We start from the raw sequence: 18,423 nt of genomic DNA on the forward strand, positions 1-18,423 counted from the left end.
TTCTTTGTTCAAATTTTCTTTTATATTTTTATTACACTTTAAGTTCATATGTTTTGAAATTAGCTTCATCCTTAGATGTATCCTTTTCACTGCAAATAGGTAGTGCTTTCACTGCAAAAATAAGTTCTTACTTATTAAAATGTTTCTTACTATTCTTACTATTCTTACTATTCTTACTATTCTTACTATTCTTACTATTCTTACTATTCTTACTATTCTTACTATTCTTACTATTCTTACTATTCTTACTATTCTTACTATTCTTACTATTCTTACTATTCTTACTATTCTTACTATTCCAATGTTTCATATGGAGAAAATTTCAAAACACAGTGCTGACTATGCCCCATATAGCCTCATGTATTGGTGTATCCTAAAGTTGTAATTGCATAGTGGTGCTTTTCATGACTCCGTGTATAAAATGCAAATAGTATTCCTTGGGGGATTGTTTCTTCTGGTGATGAAATCTGCTTTGGATGTTGTATACCAAGCAGATCATTCTCTAGAAACAAGATCAGAAAATCCCAAAACAACAACAAAAAATGGAGTACCTTTTATTACTACTCATTCAGAATCAGTAGGTTAGTGCAAAGGCAGATCTTAATTCAGTTGGGGTCCAGAGTGCAGCTGATAGGATAAAATAACATCTGTTTTAATGTAGTTTGGATACTTGGATATCCATAATACTCATTCAGACTAGTGATTTCACAAGTGACATGACTGGTTTTTCTCTTCTCCAAGATTGCTAGTTCCTAATTCTCACAAAGTAATTAATTTGCAACTATGTAAAAAAAATGCATTATATTGCATTTAACTATTACCATGTGTTCAGACCATTCAAAGAAAAACACTCATTGCACATGTGCATACATGCCAGAAACAGTTCTTCAAGCTCCATTTTTATTAGTGACTAATACCAGGAGATCTCATCTCGTCATCGTTACTGTATTTAGTATCTTAGTAATTGGTGACAGTTTTCTCATTAATCTGTTTTAGTTGGAAGATGGGGAAGAAGAGCCGAGTGAAAACTCAGAAGTCAAGTACAGGAGCCACGACAACAGTATCTCCAAAGGAAATGTTGAATCTAATTAGTGAATTATTACAAAGTAAGCTTCCTTTTATAATTGTTTGGGAAAACGGATGGCGTGGAGAACAGTCAAAAACAAAAAAAGTTTGCCCTCTTATATAAGCCAATGAATTGCATTCGTTTCCTGTAAGCAGGGAAACTTCCTTGCTATTTCAGCCTGCCTAAGATTGTATCCAGTTCCTCAAAGAATGTACCCCTATCAGTATACGCTCTTGTAGGTGTACATTGGACATACCATGTTTTTGGCAGCTATTGGCTTTACTTTTCCACACATGCATTGATACTTGGCAGGGATTAGATAAAAAACTATTCTAGGTCTACACTGTCTATTCTTGTAAATCTCAAGAATTATGCTGTGTCTTTGTGACATTTAGACAGGACTCTGAACTGAAGTTTGGATATTGGAGCAGACTACCTGTGGAAAGTAACAATATGACTCCAATTCAACTTCAATGATATTTCTGTCTCTTAAAATTGTAGCTTTTCTTATTAGGAAACTTTAATTACTGCTCAATTCTGGTGTGTAAACCAAAGTCTTTTTCCTTCTTTTGAGGAGGTTGGAACTCATCTGTTATTTCTGCCAGTTCGTATGAATTGACTACTAATTGACTCCTACTAAGAAAAGCAGAGCATATTTCTATGTCAAGATGCTAAAATCCTGTTTCCTCCGACCGCTTTCACTGGTGACTGTGGTTAGCCACACTGTTGTTGAAACACACACAGATTTTCATATTGTAGAAACATCAGAAACTTATCTTAGAAAAATTAGGATATTTCTTTAACATTGTTCACAAAGAGCAGCGTGGAGTTGACATAGCAGTTTGATGCTTATCCTACAGCTGGCCTGTGCTTTCAGTGTTGTTACCAGAAATAAAATACAAATCTCCAAGCAAAGACAGGTTTCAGCTGGTCTTTTTGTCAAGCTTCTGTATTTTGTTCAGTGCAAAGGTTTCAGATCAGTCGAGTACAGCAGGTCAGATCAAGAAATTGAGAACACTGAGGACATTGAGACATTGTGGATATGATCCACAGCTAAAGCTTGGCTAAATATCTCTTTACATGTCCTTGCCATACACATGCATCTTGCAACAATGAATTGAAAGTAGGCAGGTCATATGCATATACTAGTAAATTTCTCAATTTCCCAACTTAAATATTGCTGCTATTGTCATTTGCATATGTAAAAAATAAGCGTGATGACAAGCAGGCCAATGTAAACAGTGTGTTTTGCTTGAGATTATTGGATTATTGCTTGGATTATTAAAAACACAGAAATTTTGTTTTTTCTTTGAGACTAGCTACTTTACTTTTTTGAACCTTTTTTTCACTTTTTGTTTTCTAAACATTTACTCTTACTTATGTTTGAAAGAACAAACAAAAATGGATGAGTAAAATAACTTGGGATAAGTTACATCATTAAATTTTGAAAAAGTCTCTGTTACTTGTCAAACAATGGGATGCTTGTAACAGAGATCATAGCATTCATTAGGTAAATGTTTGAAGGACCTATAAGGAAACCATGACCCTTTCTTTGGTGTTAAAAATATATACTGTATTAAAGTGAATACTTAATTTTGGCATCTTTTTTTCTCCAGAATGCAGCAGTCCTACCCCAGGCCCTGGTAAGGAGTGGGAAGAGTATGTGCAAATTCGTTCCTTAGTGGAGAAAATACGCAAGAAGCAGAAAGGTAAATGTGGAAAAAGTGATTTTAAGACAAAGATTGTAGCTCCAGTAGACTGTTAGTTTGCTTGGAAAGTTGTGACTGTTCATTGTTTAAAGAAAAATATTTTTCACTGTTATAATGTCAATATTGTGCAACCTTATTGTTCTGGGATAAAAATACCTCTTCTCTGACCAGTGCTTGCTTTTTACACTTGCAGGTCCTTCTTAAATCTTTTGATGGGTGTAACTGCTGATACTCACCATCTGAATACACATTATCATGGACAAGTGATCCTATGATAATTTTGTATGATAAAAGCTATATCTTAAGGTTTGGGTGAGGACTATATTTTGAGGACTAGAAATAAAAGTTCTTGGAAAGCAACAGACCTTTCTGATCACAATCTGACCCTCTGCCTCTATAAATCTGACATATTTTGAATTTTAATTTGAACGTTTAATTTTAACTAAAAATTTTACTGGACATAGAAATAGTTTCTGCATTCAACCTAATGAAAGTAAATTATGTCAAAATAAAAACATACACATATGCAAAATAGGCAAGCTAATAAATTTCTCTTATAAATCAAGCACGTAATTAAAAAAAGTGTATATCACAATTAATGTGGAGTTTTATCACTACTTTTCTAAGGTCTATGGTATGTTTATTTTTGAGTTAAGAACAATTTTCTTTCAGTATGTTCCAGTAAACTCGGTGACTTGTTGTTAGTACTTTATTTCCCTATCAGTTTTCTTTTTGGGGCATGTTCTTAAAAATGCCCTCCATGTAATCTTAATACAATTGATCTGTTATTTCAATTGTATTTTTTTATTGGCAAATGAATAAGTTTTTAACCAGTCTAACCAGGGAATAGATAGATTTCATCTCCAAATACCTGAAAAGTCTTGAGACTCCCCCCCCCCCAGGTACTTATATAGTGAAGGCAAAAAAGCCAGATTCCTTTTAAAATGGAACTTCAGTGCTTAGGTGGAACAAACTATAGGGTGTACTTACTGGAAGAAGCAGACTGGACTCAGACATTTGAAATGTCCTTTTTCGTATTTGTTTATATGTTAACTAAGTATATAATTAAGTATATGTTAGTATATGTTAACTAATATATAGTTAGTTATATGTTAACTAATATATAAAAACCTTCATGAAAGGTTGTTTTAAACCTCTGAGCATCAGTTATTAGCAGCGGACATATCAAAGAATGAATATTATTGTTTGAGTAACACAGCTGTGTAGGAGATAGATTCGTTGTTCTGCTCACTCATAAAAATGTTAAATTAAGTTACCTTTTAAATATAGCCATTTTCATGAAAATATTTTGTTCACCATAGATACAGTGCATGTAATCTAAAAGACCTTCTCTTTTTCATTTGGAAAATATATTTTAAAATATGAGAAGTATTGGCCTGCATCATATACGCAGAAATCATATAACAGAAATAGTATTTCAGAGATGCTTACAGAACAGTTCCAAATAGAGGCTGGATTTTAAAAGCTTCCAAGTAGCCTTATACAGTAGTAAAAGTTGGAAGTAAAAAGAGCAGCCCTGGACAGTATAAACACCTATCAAGTTCTGTAGAAGTTACGTAGCTAGTCTGACTGCATGTATGAGGACTTGCTCTAAATATATTCTACAGAAAATAACATACTAAAATTAATCTAAAATAAGAGAAATGCCTCCCTTTTTTTTTTTTTAAAAAAAAAAGGGGGGAGGGAGGGGGTCGCGCTAGATACGTGTGTTCAAAAAAACATTTTACATGTCTTGCCAATATACAAAGAATGTAGCTTAGGTGATATTTGGACTGTCATGTAAAATAGGGACTTCATTTGTTCTGGGTTTGGAAATACCCAATTTGAGGAGGGAAAAAGAAACACTGAAAATTGTTTAAAATATCCTAAATCTCATTTTGTAAAACCCTTTTAATCACTAGTGCATTCATCACCTGTACTTAGCTGGTATGTTTTTGGATGTAAACAACATGCTGATCACATAGGGCGGCTTATAAAATGGCCCAAGTTTTTCAGGGAATTTTGAAAACTTAACATGATCTGGCATTAGAGTTTGGACTGAGCAGAACATAGGCGAGAGGCACAGACATTGCTGGCTGAGGATAGCTGAACTAACTGCTCTACTAAATAAAAGCTGAGCAAATGAGTGGCACCTGAGATGTCACTCGTGCACTGCATTCGTTTTGGAGAAATAAATTTTAAACATTTTGGGAGAGCTCTGTGATGTTAAAAGGATGATCAGTCCTAATGATTGCTTAGATTTTAGTAGAACCATATGCTACTGGAAAGAACTGAATTCCTAAGGAGGAGGTTTGAAATCTGCTTATCATCAGTTCCAGCAGTGAATTAATGAAATTGTGAGCTGCTATCAAAGTTTGTTCCCATTGTCTATATTAGCATGTCGTGATTGCATTTATCAATAATGTTAAGCTGGTAAATATTTGCACTCGTGGCTTATTTAAAAGAGAAAGGGGGAGGAGGGCATCACATTTCTTCACAACCCGGTTTAGGTGGCTGTTTTTTTTAAGATGACTGGTAAGCCAATTTGGCAGAACGTTTGAGTTGATGAAAATGGGGTATGACAGTTATATGCTATTGAGTAACACTTAACAAAGACCATTTCTGACTCAGCTTCTTCAAAATAGAACTGCAGGGAGGTAGTTATGTTTTTCAGATTTTGGCTTTTTATTAAACGTCTTTATCTTTCTGAACCCTCTTATTTCTGAATTTGTCTTTTAAATTGCGTATATAGGTTTGTCCATTGTCTTTGATGGGAAGAGAGATGACTATTTCCCTGATTTGATAAAATGGGCTACTGAAAATGGAGCATCCACAGAGGGTTTTGAAATATCTAACTTTAAAGAAGAGGGTTTTGGTTTGAAGGCAACAAGAGAGATAAAGGTAAGCCTGTGAATGTTTGACTAGATTAGAAAATCGTGTTTAGAACATAGCTTCAAAGCTCTGAAAAACTCATCTTCTTGCTTTCCCACCATTTAAATGTTAATGAAACTATTATTATAAAACACCCTAAACTATATACTTGAGAAATAAAGTTATTCATTAAAATTAATATTATTTTGCTGAGAAGATATTTTTTAGTCACTTTTCTCTTTTTCCCAAAGAGTTAGCCTAATAACCAGCGTCTTCTGCCCCCATTGATACAGCCCTCTCTCTCATATTTTTGACTACTTAATCTCTTCTTTCATATCCCTTTTAAATCACTGTTCTTTTGGCCTTATGAAGGGGTATTCTGACATTTATTTTGCTGTGAATTGAAGAAACAAAAGAACCTGTTGTTGTTTAAAATGTCTGTGTGTGCGTGTGTAAGTATATGTACATACATATAAACCCTTAGACAGGAACAAACACAGGCACATGCGCAATTACCTAACAATTAAAGGGTAGCTTTTGAGTCATTAATGGGCAATTAGTTGTTGTAAAATGTAAGTGAGAATATGGTCATGCTATATTACATTTTAGGGGTTTGGTAGAAGAAAACTAGCATTATCAGTTGGTAAGGATAAAAATCCTGAATAGCTCTTCTAAATGATTAATAGAAAGATAAATGAAAAAGCTTTTACTGGAAGAAAATATTTGATCACATAACTAATGGCTATATAATGTACGTAGTGGGTTATATGATTTCAAGTTGTGTAGGCAACTTCCAGGTTGGCACTGCCAAACTGAAGCACTTCATTCTGCAGTTCAGCATCTTTGTTTCAAGCTTTGCGTAATGCAGGTTGTAGCATTTGGTACAGCAAAATACAAGCATTTTCATAGCATGTTTGTTAAATTTGTGATGGAAGAGGAGAAGGAGTTTTGATTAAAAAGGGAATGAAGAAAACTTTAAAGATGTTCATATATTTAGGATGCGTGGTATGTCTTATAAATGCTAAATGACCCTCCGTATTTTTTCCTTTCTGTAGGCTGAAGAGTTGTTTCTGTGGGTTCCAAGAAAGCTATTGATGACAGTTGAATCAGCTAAAAATTCAGTATTAGGTAAGAGGTTAAATAAATTCATAGCAAGAATGTGGTGTGTGTGGGATTGTTCAATAGGAGATTTTCTTTTTTTAGCTGATCTTTTTTACCACAGGACTTGCTTAGCATCCTGACCATTAGGTTTGGAATATTTAGAAGCCTGAAGTGCAAGTGGAAATAATTTAAATTTCCTTTTGGTTTCTGCCTGTGTATGCTCTTATCTTCCAGAAGTATGTGTCATTTTGAACACATTATGTAACTTGTTAAATACTTAGAGATAAGATACTCTCAGCATCTTTGTACAGAGTTATTGGTGGAAAAAACATGAAGAAAGTAAAACAAACGACTGTACAAGGCACTGACGTATCAAATAATTTGGAGCACAATATGATATGAGCAGCCAAATACCTTAGCAATATGAAAAGCTATTGTTATTTCTTCATATCTTTTAAAAATAAATCTAGGATGATATTTTATAGGGCAATTAATTTAATGCCTCATCTTCATGGGTTAATTCAGGGTCGCTGTACTCTCAAGATCGGATTCTTCAAGCCATGGGCAATATAACCTTGGCCTTCCATCTTCTTTGCGAGCGAGCCAACCCCAGCTCTTTCTGGCTGCCCTACATCCAGACTCTCCCCAACGAGTACGATACTCCACTCTATTTTGAAGAAGATGAGGTGCAGTATCTTCAGTCAGCTCAGGCCATACATGATGTTTTTAGCCAATACAAAAACACAGCTCGACAGTATGCCTATTTCTACAAAGTTATTCAGGTAAGTATCTTAAATGGAGTGCATAACATATGCTGTCCCCATTATGCTTCTTGAGAAGGGCATGAAAACAATGCTGCTAAGTAATAGAGGAAATGTTTTGGTGTTCAAAACACTGAGAAGGTTTAAATCATCAAGTTTATTTCCTGCTGTTCTTTTGACTGCTATTAAAGCTTCACAGGTTCATTTAAGAATGTATTTAGTATCTTAAGGAAAAATGTTTACTCCCCTCCAATTGCCACTGGACTTCTGGACTTCTGGAGAATTGCACGGTTTATGGTGCCCCCTCAGCACAAGATAGATGTTGACAAAGTGGAGTGAGTTCAGAGATGGGCTACTAAGATGTTGTGTGCTTCAGCCCTTTAGCCATACAGGGAGAGGCTCAGGGAACTGGATTTGGGCAGCCTGGAGGAAAGGAGGTAAGCAGTGATCCAATTAGTGTTTTCAGCTACCTAGTTTTGGCCAGACTCCAGAAGTTTGTCTGGAGGAAGTTGGGCTAGATGACCTCCAGAGATCTCCCAGAACTCACGTCTCTGACTCTATGAAAAAAATACAGTTTGCAATAAACAATAAAAATATATATGACTGTTGGTTACCACAGGATAAGTAATGTATTTTATTTTTAATGACTGGATTAACTGTTTCTTTCTGTTCTCTGTAACTTAGTAAGTATTTTGATTGCCCTAAAAAACATAGGTAAACCTGTCCGGTAGCTATTGGAGTATGTGGAGCCTTGAGACAGATTGTCTTCCCACTGTGCTTCTGAAATAACAATTTAAATTATATTTCTAAAGTAGAACTACTCTTTGACTGATATGTAGACGTAATTGGTGTTGCAGATAAGTGGTGATGGGCTGTTGTCTCTGCAGTGGCTGCTTGTGGCACAATCTATCTAAGAACATATGACTGTAGGTGTAGTGAACTTTCACCAGAAGTGTGTGGTTCTTTTTTGGCAGCAGGATGGGTCAGAATAAAACAGAATGATTCTATTCTCATTTAATTCTATCAGCCTTTCATATTAACTATTTTAAATTAGCAAAGTTTAAATTATTTTGCTCAACTGCTTACTGTTTAAAGAACTTTACACACATGTGTGTATGAGACAGTGCTCTTTTACCAAGTATTTTGAGCACTTTATGAATGCAGGAATACTTGAAAGCTCAAGTCATTGGAGATATTAGATATATATCAAGTAAGATGCCCTTCACTTTGAGGCAAGGGATATGACTAGTGGCTTTAATATCAGGAAAGAGCAATGTTCTCATTTCCAGGTGTCTCAATCCAGGGAAGGATAGTGTACCCAGCTCTCCTTTCAGGCCATGTGCTTATTCTAGGCTTGCAGTTCATACTTGGCATTCCAGCTTTTCACTTTTTCTAAAACAGTTCTGTCTGAGCAACAGAGCTACTGCATTTTATTCATTTAGAGCAGTGGTTTTTTTATCCCCAATTAGTTCTACTGTTTTTAAAGAATATTGTGTAACATGTTATGCAATTCTGCCACCTACTATTTATGTTCTTGCAACACATAATCAGATAGCTAAGCTATTACTATGACTAGCTCCATTCTTTCATTAACTAATCCTACAGTAGTAATGTTAAGTGTGAGAGCTTGCATGATCAGAACATTACTATTATTAGAAAATAATAGACATGAGGTGACTCTAGAGGCAAACTGTCTTCAGAACACTGTTGTGGCGATTTGCACTGTGCAACAAGCTTTTATGACTAGTATGTTCCATTGAATATTTGCATTTATGTAGAAACTGCTACAGTACCTGTTGGAGGAAGTATTCTCAGTCTGATGTTGTTTGGGCTGGGATCTAGTTGGTTTGATTCCTGGGGCTGGGAAACCTTTGTAGAAGTCATATTTCAACAGATGGAAGTCCAAGCTCTGCATTAGAGCCCCACAGGAGGGCCTTAGTACTATGCTGTTGCCTTTTGTGCGAGTTGTTAAAATGTAGCTTCTGGCCACTTGTGGTCAAAACTCTAGACTTTTTTTTTTTTTTAGATCTTCTGATGAGTGTTTTATTTGTCATTTTATTTTTGTGTACAATATAGCTGCTCTTTAACATAAAAGACAAACATGAGGGTACATTATACAGGAATCATTTGTATGAATATAATTTACATATCGCACTTGGGTTTTTTTTTGTTTCAGTTCATTGGTTTTTGTTTGCTGAAAGGCAATAGGGGAAATTGCCGATGTGCTCCAGCTTGGTCCCTGCCAGGGAACCTCAATTTCAGCTGAAGGTTTTTTCAGTAGTGATCAGTACATGTCACATTAGGAAACTCCGTAACACAGCTGGCTCCAGCAGTGCCAAAGGAATGGCTAGGTTGCTATTATTAATCTTTTTGAAACTCATTGAAAAGTTTCAAGAACTGAGAAGATTCATAAATATAGTCCAATCTTTGTACAGAACACCTCTCTGAAATATTCAGCGAAGCCTCCTTGCCTTGTTTCAAAATAAGCATGTGTGGTTGGGATCAAAGTCCTTGCTCTAAAAGGCTAAACAAGTCAGTATTTGGTAATCGTACTACTTTATGTGGTATTGAAAAATAGCTGCTGTTTGCTGGAAACATGATCAATACAGTACTGTTAAGAATAGAGGATTTTATGCAAAAGCTCTACAAGCAGAATCCTTATCATAATTAAGCTAGCAAAATAATGTGCTTTTTGCTGATGTGAGCTGCATTGACACTGGAAGGGTTACAGCTCTAACTGCCCAAGAAAAACCTTTACTTTTGTAGATGCAGCTTAAGTAACATCTCCAAAATTGTAGTGTAAATTATTTTAGGATTTGGACTGTTTCTCAGTTCTCCGTTTCTTGCTATTTCTGCTCTTGTGTGCTGCAGTGGCAACATAGATGGCTGCTTTGTGGGATTTATTCTTATTTATTTATTAAGGAAATTTCTATTTACCATGTGGAACAGTGATAAGCATTAACCTTAGCAGTGTCAACGTTAATACTAAAACACAAATAAAACAAGGTACATGTTAATCCAGGAGTTAATTATCTGATTAGAATTAGCCAGACAATGCAGGTGCTAAAGATCTGTGCTAACCGTACTACAGTATCTGTCTTCTGTTTGTAAAATGTCTTAATTCTTTTTTTATTATTCTTTTTTCAAAAGCAAGAGATTATAATTTGTGAAAGTGTGTGTGTGTAGGGGGAGAGTGCAGAGAAAAGTACAAATTAATCTTTCCTCCCCTAAAACAAAGTGCCAACTTTCATTGTTCAGAAAAGCTGAATTAATTTTGGTATCATTTTGCATGTGCTCAAATAACTCTGTGAGCAAAGTTGACCTAAAAAATACTAGCGATAATTTTTAAGATTCTTGAGCCTATCAAAAAGGGAATAAAAATTGAGAAACAACAGCATATAAATACAGGGAAAAAAAAAAAAAAAGGAGGATCTATGAAAGTGAAAATCAGCATCTTATATACCATCATTTCATTCAGTACTATTACTGCTTTAACATAATTATTTTTAAGGAAGCTGGACTGTGTGCTGGAATTTTAATACTGCTTCAGGCACACAGACTTTTTTTGTAATTTACATGTGTACTTTTTTAGTACAAAAAGCTGTCTTCTAACTATTTACTTTCTTTGTAGCTATTCAGTTGCAGAGAGTAGAACGTGCAGCATCTTGAAATAAAGAGTGTATGGATAATTTTCGAAAACACTAAAAGGAATATTTGTTCAATCAAAATACTCCTGCTGTGGCATTTTCAGTCTGTAGAACATGTCTTATGGCCAGAGGAGGCAATAAAGTGGTTAACAAATTATTAATTTGAATGCTTCGTTTTCTTTACAACACAGAATTGAACTGATATTAAAATATTTTTAATTCTGATAGCATATGTAGATTTGAACACTGCTTGCCTGATGCAGGTCTGTTTTATTTCTGTAGCTTCTCCGTAACGGTGCTTTTCTGAGAACACTGCAGCTCTTAACTCTTTGTTAAAGTGATTAGCCTGGATACACATGAGGAAGGGGCAGATTTATGCCCGTCACAGCTGTTGCAAGCCAGGCTGTAGTCTGGTTTGATAAGCAAAAGCAGGTGTGATATTGAGGAGACAAAAATAACCCCTTGGGCATGTTAGCCAGGCGCTGTAAACCACCCTGACACCTTTCTAAACGTATGTAATTTGATAACTCAAAAATAGTTAGGAGCTGAAAGCTCTTAGATATGTACTTTAAAAGGTGTATGTGGATTATGCATTGCTATCAAAATACAGTGAGTGATCAAAAGTGCTTTAATTGTGGTAATTTTTAATATTAAGATATTTTTTGTGGTTGGATCCAAAGAGAAGTTTTGTAAACTACAGGATTTCCTTTTCCCTGGAAGGTAGCATGTCACTTCCATTAACATTTATGGCCATTGCATGTGTCACGAAGGGTGAACAGAGTCTAAATGTTTATGGTTTAATGGTGATTTTTTTTTTCCTACCTTGAAATGTGGTATAATAAGCACAAGAGGGAGCCATACAGTTTGCAGACATTCACTGAGATTATATTCCTAAAGAAAACCCTTTGTAAAAAAGAATATGCAGTGGTTTCCTGCTCGACTCTTCCTCCCAGCCGCACCTGGGTGCTTGTTTATGGCTTCCTACAGAGAAGTTTTTGTAGATCAAAGCAGGGCACGGAGGCAAGGAGTGCTCTCGGAGCAGGTAGAAGTACCAGAATGCTACTTAATCATTTTGGGCACTAAGTGTGAAGCAGTGTCGTGACTTTTTCCCAAGTGTAGCAGACACTGTGGTAGAGGCTGAGAATCTGCTGTGCAAAACAGTCTGGGATGGCAGCTGCGCCCTGGCTTAGACACAGGTTTCTGCCCGTAGCTTCTGGCCTTTGGGGGATTAAGGGCTTTTCCGAAGGAGTCCCTGCAAGCGGAGGGAGTTAGCTCCCCTTGTGCTCACATTCGCTTATAAGGAAGATGTTGCTTGCCTGCTTGGTAGCATGCTAGGAAAAATGTTCAAATGTTTGAAATCCTTCAGACGTATTGCTCAGACGTACATCTCTGAAGCAGAAGCAGGATGCTCCAAGTAGCTTCTATTAATGTGTCTGTCAATCGTGTAATAAAATAAGGAAAATTAACATTTGTTTGTAAAGAACCTGCAGTGGTATAATATGCCTTTTAATACCTACATCTAAAATAAAAACTCCAGCTAAAATAAACTACAAACATTTTTTTCCAAATCCATTTGGAATTAATTAATACTTTTAAGTATTAATGCTTTTAAGTAGTATGTATAATCTGCAGAGTATACAGAGTTTTCCACGGGAACACTTTTGCCAACAAATTTGCTGACATAAAGAGTAAGCAAAAATTTTATTTTAAGCTTAGTAATTTCAGTCCTGTGGTGCCTTCCTAATTTTGAGCTTCATTCTGTTAGGTTTTGCAGAGTAGGATGACCTTTCTGATATTTTATAAAATCATTTACTAATGTAGGGTGTGGATGTAATTCTTAGCTTTAATGAATCAAACAGTTTTGCAATTCTACATTTCTTGCTAGTGCATACTGCTATCTCTATAGTGCTTCTGCAAGGGTGATTTTAGTCCCGTTGTGAACGCAGGCCTTGCAGTGAGTTAGCAGGGAAATTTCGATCAGTTTATTTGCACTATTGGAGAGGGAACTTAATCTCCTGGAGGCTGTATCCTTTTGATTGGAAACTAATTTTGATTTATTATTCATATCAAATTTGACTAATTGATTTAGTGGGAGTGAAATTATAAAATCCAGTTATTGGCTTTTGGGAACTGGTATATTTTTTTAGGAGAGAAGTTTTAAAGTGCCATTAAGTTTTAATTCTCAAAATAATGTTTTAGCATATTTAAAATCTAGCATTGCATTTCTTCTCTTCAGTAGCTGGGTATATGAGGTGAGATAGGACATCATCTCTAACTTAATTTTGACCCCAATGTTTGAAGCTGTGACATTTTAGGAATGGCTTATGCCACTCTAATGTTATTTCTTGCGCTGTTCCTAATCTTGTATAATCTTGTTTTCTGCTATTATAAGTGTGTGATTTTCCAGATCAGTGTGAAGTAGAATGTCTCATCTTTCTTGGCTTTAGATACCACCCCACTGTGACTTTTGAAATACTGTAAGTTATTCAACCTATTTGAAAGTTGTTTATTTTTTAAGCTAATATATACGGTCATGTTTCTGAAGAGTTCGGCTAATACGCAGTCAAGAGTAAACAGAGGCAGAATAGGTTTTTGATCATGTATAAAGTAAGTTCTCTTTTTTGTGTTTTTTTTTTTATTATTGTTTTTGTTTTTCTTAATAGGCATATCAATCAAAATAGCTTTTTTCAGAAGTAATGTCAATACTCCTCTAAAAAATGTCTGGAAAAAAGATGGCGCGGTTGTAAACTGTAACACTTCTTGCTTATGTTGTTTATCAGAAATTTCATCTTCAGAGATTAAAAATGTCATTAGGTGAGCACTTAAATATGTGTTGCTATTTAGGTTTCCTTTGTCTGAATTTCAGTGCTTGAAGTGCCCCCCTTCATCAACAGTTAATACTGGAATATATTTGACTTTCTGTGTGTGGTTTTTTTTGTTTGTTTGTTTGTTTTTGTTGTTTTTTTCCTTCCTCTTTGTGAGGGCCAAAATGATGCATCGGATGGTTTCGCTGTCAGCATACTGAATCCTGGCACTATTGACGCTTACAGGGTGACATTTACTGTATCTGCTGTAAGGTGGTTTAGGCTTTAGGCAGGAGCCCACTTCTCGCTCCTGTGCCGCTCCAGGATGTCCCGCGCTCGGCCGTAACGGCAGCCGCGGGTGCCAGGCCGCCGCGGGCCCTTCCCGCGCTCTCCCCTCTCCACCGCAGCAGCCACGGCCTTGGCTGGGTTTTCTGTCCTCTCGGGCAGACGGGCAGCTCGGGCCTTGCCTGCGCAGGGGATCCGCTGCCCTCTGCCCCCAGCCCGTGCTGGGCTGCCGGCAACACGAGAGCGGCCGCGGGCGCCGAGCCAGGCGCCGCGGGAGGAGCCGCCTGGGCGGCTGGGCAGCGTTTGCTCCTCCGCCAGCTGCTCCCTGTCTCCTCCAAGGAGAAGGTGGCGGGACATATGGAGACCTCCTGGGGGCTGGCGGCAGCTGTCGGGCACCCATTGGGCTCTGCTGGCCTGGAGCGGGACACGGGCACGTCCCACTGCAAGTGTCTGCTATGCCTTAAAATCGGAAGGTAGGGGTTAGCGTTTTGAGGGCTTTGCATACTTCTAATTGAATCTAAGCAGGATTTTAGAAGTGTAAATTTTGTTTTGTTGCAGCAATTGTTTTAATTTTTATTTTTTGGATGTGGATGTCATCTTTCTTTGGACATTCATTGTTAAGGCCTCCTAACCAGTAGGCTTTAATTTATTTTAGTTTCTGAATGGTTTGGATTTCTGTCATACTAGCTTAAATGCCCTCTTTCCTCTGGAGAAAGAGAGATATGCTTCAAAGCCTATATGCCAGCACTAAACAAAATTTGTTTCTGCAGAGTTTAAAACACGTTTGGGAGGAATAATATGTTCTCTTGTTAGCATTATCATCTTTCAAGACTTCTTTTTTTTGAAAGATAGGATTCTCAACCACTCTCGTGGTTGAGACTGCAGATAAGCATCCGCTTTTACAGCCAATAGTACAGAGGTTTTTGTTTGCTTTTCTGTGGGTTGCTTTTATTTTTGTTTTTAACTGAGTTGCGCTTTCTGGAGCATTTGAGTTTATCCCTAGGGATGTTGTCTCTGCCTTTTGTGGAAGTGCGTGCCTCAGTAGACATCAGGAGATCATCATGCGCTTACAAGTATACTTCCTCATTTAAAGTTTGTACTTATTGAGCAGATTTAATATTTTTCCTGATATAACAGCAGTTATAAATGTTCAATAAATTTAAAATATGATAGCAAGCTGATGTTTCTTAGAATAGAATACTCAAAGGATGTATTCTTTAAGCACTGCAAAATTATACAGGGGACTTATCTTTGTTAAAATTAGTAATTTAACTAAATTACAAAGTGGATTATCCTCTTCAGTCAGACCCAGTGCTAATACTTAGCACAGTAGGAGATGGGTATGATGCTAAGTAAACCAAAGTTTATTTTCTTGTACAATTACTTGAATGGAAGTTGAAGAGGAAGTGGTAAGTTTTTAGTTTGGGGTATGCATGTACTGTAGCCTCAGAATATCCAGATTTGGGATTTACTGTGCCCCAGATATACTGTGTCAGCTGTATAGTGCTATAATTTAGTTGCAGGATCATCATCATGATCCAAGATTTCAGCTTGGTGGTTGCTGAGTTTTATCTTTGCGTAGTCGGTTCACAGGTAACAGTTCTGGCCGTAATGCATAACACTAATGCTGGTTAAAAAACCAGATGTGTAGTGGTTATGAATAGGAAATACTGTCCCTGTCTTTTTAAAGCAGTTCACTTCATATTTTCAATTACAACATTTTATTTGTGGTTTGTGATTCACTGAATTAATTGTGGAGCTTTGTGATAAATTTGTGCACGAAGCATCATTGTGTTATACGCTGAAGAAAATGAGCAAGTTAAGCCTTGTTCCTCAGGAGGAACCTAAAGAATAAATTAAATGTCCGGATAGGCAGGCATAGACCTTTGTGAGAGAACTCTTTACTGGCATGTTGGCTTACTGCACCTGTGTGAGCTGAATCCGTCCATCTAAGGCTCAGCATGGGCGCTGGACATATATTTCCTGAGCACCTTTCCTGAAGGAGCTGTGGATCTGGTGTTTCTCTTTTGGGTGAAGAGGGAGAGGGGATGCACGAGGGGGGCTGTGGCACTGCAGAACGTGTCCAGTCGCCGCCGGAGCGCTCTCCCTCCCCATTCCTCCGCCCTACTCGGTGTGCATTCAGCTCTGAATTGTGTGAAGAGCCTAGAAAAGGTGTGGGAAACTTGGTTGTGAATATAAACGTTATATCTGAGTTGCTTCCTAACTGGGGAAGGCTAATTAGGCATTCTGAATTCTGTATAACAAAGAAATGTTCTGTAAATGCATTAATGAAAAAGAAATGTTAGTCAGACACTGTCTGCCTTCCATTTAATAAAAGAGATCTCGCATTTTGTAGCAGAATTGATTGAAAATAATTTCTGTGTGTTCAGCCACATGGTAAATTCCTCTTTGCAAACGGTTCTTAATCTTTCAGACCGTAGAGTTAGCAGCTGATGTGGTGATCTGGGTGGTCTGTGGTGCCACCTTGCTCGTTAAGTGCAGTTTCTGCACATGGAAGGCACAGGAAAAAATGACTGCGCAGATAGATTCCAGTGCACCATTCCACACAGCTTCCATTACATGAGTCCCATAGAAGTGTGCAGCAGTGTTTTCTGTGCGTACTGGTGGAAAACAAATAAATTTGCTGATGTAAATAACATTTTTGCTTATTCTTTAGTAATTTCAATCCTATATTACCTTTCTAATTTTGAGCCTCATTCTGTTAGGTTTTGCAAAATAGGCTGATCTTTCAGATCTTTTAGAAAATCATATACTAATATAAGGTTGTGGACATAATTACTAGCTTTAATGAATCAAAACGTTTTAAAATTCCAAAGCATGCCCCTGTAGTTATAAACTATATTACAAAGTAAAATAATCTTTAGCTTTTTCTCCTGTCCTGTACACTGTACTCGCTTTTCCTTAGGTTAGGCAGCATATGTCCAATAGAAGAAGGGAGTTCTTGTTTCCCTATAGATCACTAGGTTCCTCCATTCTGAATTCTTTATTTTACTTAGCTTTAGGGCAGTTACAGCCTCAGCAGCTCCACAGAGAGGAATTTCTCTTCAAGGCTGCTGCTTCAAAGGATTTCCAGCACTAGGAAAGGGACAGTAACCAGCAAAAGCTGACAGATCTTCCTGCTTCTGGCCCTGAATGTGAGTGTGTGGTGTATGTTTGTGTTTCATACACCTACACATTGGCCTGAAACCATCAGTAGCATCCAACTAGGCACATAACGAAATCTCCCATGTTAATGAGTACACTGGAAAGAGGGGAGAATCCGCAAAGAAGGCGAGGGAAAAATTGTTTGGTCAAAAGGAACGAACCCTTGGGCTTCATGTTCAAAGGAGTGCAAGTTAACAAGGTGGAAGCTAAAACTGGCTTGGGCTTTAACTGTTTCAAGTACCCTTAGTGTTTGGGGGCAGAGAGCGGGGGTGATGGCCTTGGTATAATCTCAGCACTTGGTATGATGATTTTCTGAGACAGAAATGAGGCTGTGTCTGCTTCAGTGTTACACAAGAGGTTTTTGAGCATATTGAAATCTGATTCAGTAATATTGATGCACATATTGCCCACTGCCTCTCCTTGGTTTGTGAGCACTTGAAATGTTTTTCATGGGACTCCAGCCATCTCGGTGTCTGCAAAGAAGGGAAACCAGCAGACAGGTGCCTGTCGTGCTCGGAAGTGTAAGTATGGTGCTGAGTTAGAATACACAAACGAGACACACAGGCTTAAGAAAGGTTGTTTTGTTGTTGTTGTTGTTTTTTTTGTTTGTTTCTCCAGTTAAGTACAGCAATGGAGTAGTAGCTGACTTGGTTTATTTCAGCATAAAGGTATTGCACTAAAAAAAGCAATTATTTGATCAAATTTAGTTATCCCTTTTTTTTTTTTTTTTTTTAAGAGTTCAGGGAGTACTTAGGGGATACAAGGACGAATGATACCAAGGAATAGACTGGCCAATATAACTTCACGGCAGAATGTATTTATGCTTTACAAGCATAGCAGCATCATAGATAGATAGGAACACAAATTTGATATTCAGTAAACTCTAACTCTTCACTCAAATTTTGTAGCATGTTACTGTAATCAGAATTCTCCTGTGCATCCCTTGGTAAACAAGTCAATTCCAAGCTCCTTTCGATGGAAATTCTTCTGTTGAGATGAGGAGCCCTGATAAAG

At 37.1% G+C, this 18,423-nt stretch overlaps 1 protein-coding gene across 2 annotated transcripts in view; it reads left to right on the plus strand.

The window, feature by feature from the left end:
• Positions 1-18,423, plus strand: part of SETD3 (SET domain containing 3, actin N3(tau)-histidine methyltransferase) — a 55,642-nt gene that overhangs the window by 19,718 nt on the left and 17,501 nt on the right. For both annotated transcript variants that reach the window (XM_088539679.1, XM_088539678.1), the window contains exons 2-6: positions 997-1,106; positions 2,683-2,775; positions 5,528-5,676; positions 6,702-6,774; positions 7,273-7,529. In XM_088539679.1, the coding sequence (XP_088395805.1) occupies positions 1,004-1,106; positions 2,683-2,775; positions 5,528-5,676; positions 6,702-6,774; positions 7,273-7,529 (675 nt within the window). In that variant the 5' untranslated portion in view covers positions 997-1,003. The remainder of the gene's footprint in view (positions 1-996; positions 1,107-2,682; positions 2,776-5,527; positions 5,677-6,701; positions 6,775-7,272; positions 7,530-18,423) is intronic.

This window comes from Tinamus guttatus, unplaced genomic scaffold, assembly GCF_059628265.1.
Source record: "Tinamus guttatus ecotype Peru unplaced genomic scaffold, ASM5962826v1 Tinamus_guttatus_pri_ptg000048l, whole genome shotgun sequence".
NCBI lineage: Eukaryota > Metazoa > Chordata > Aves > Tinamiformes > Tinamidae > Tinamus > Tinamus guttatus.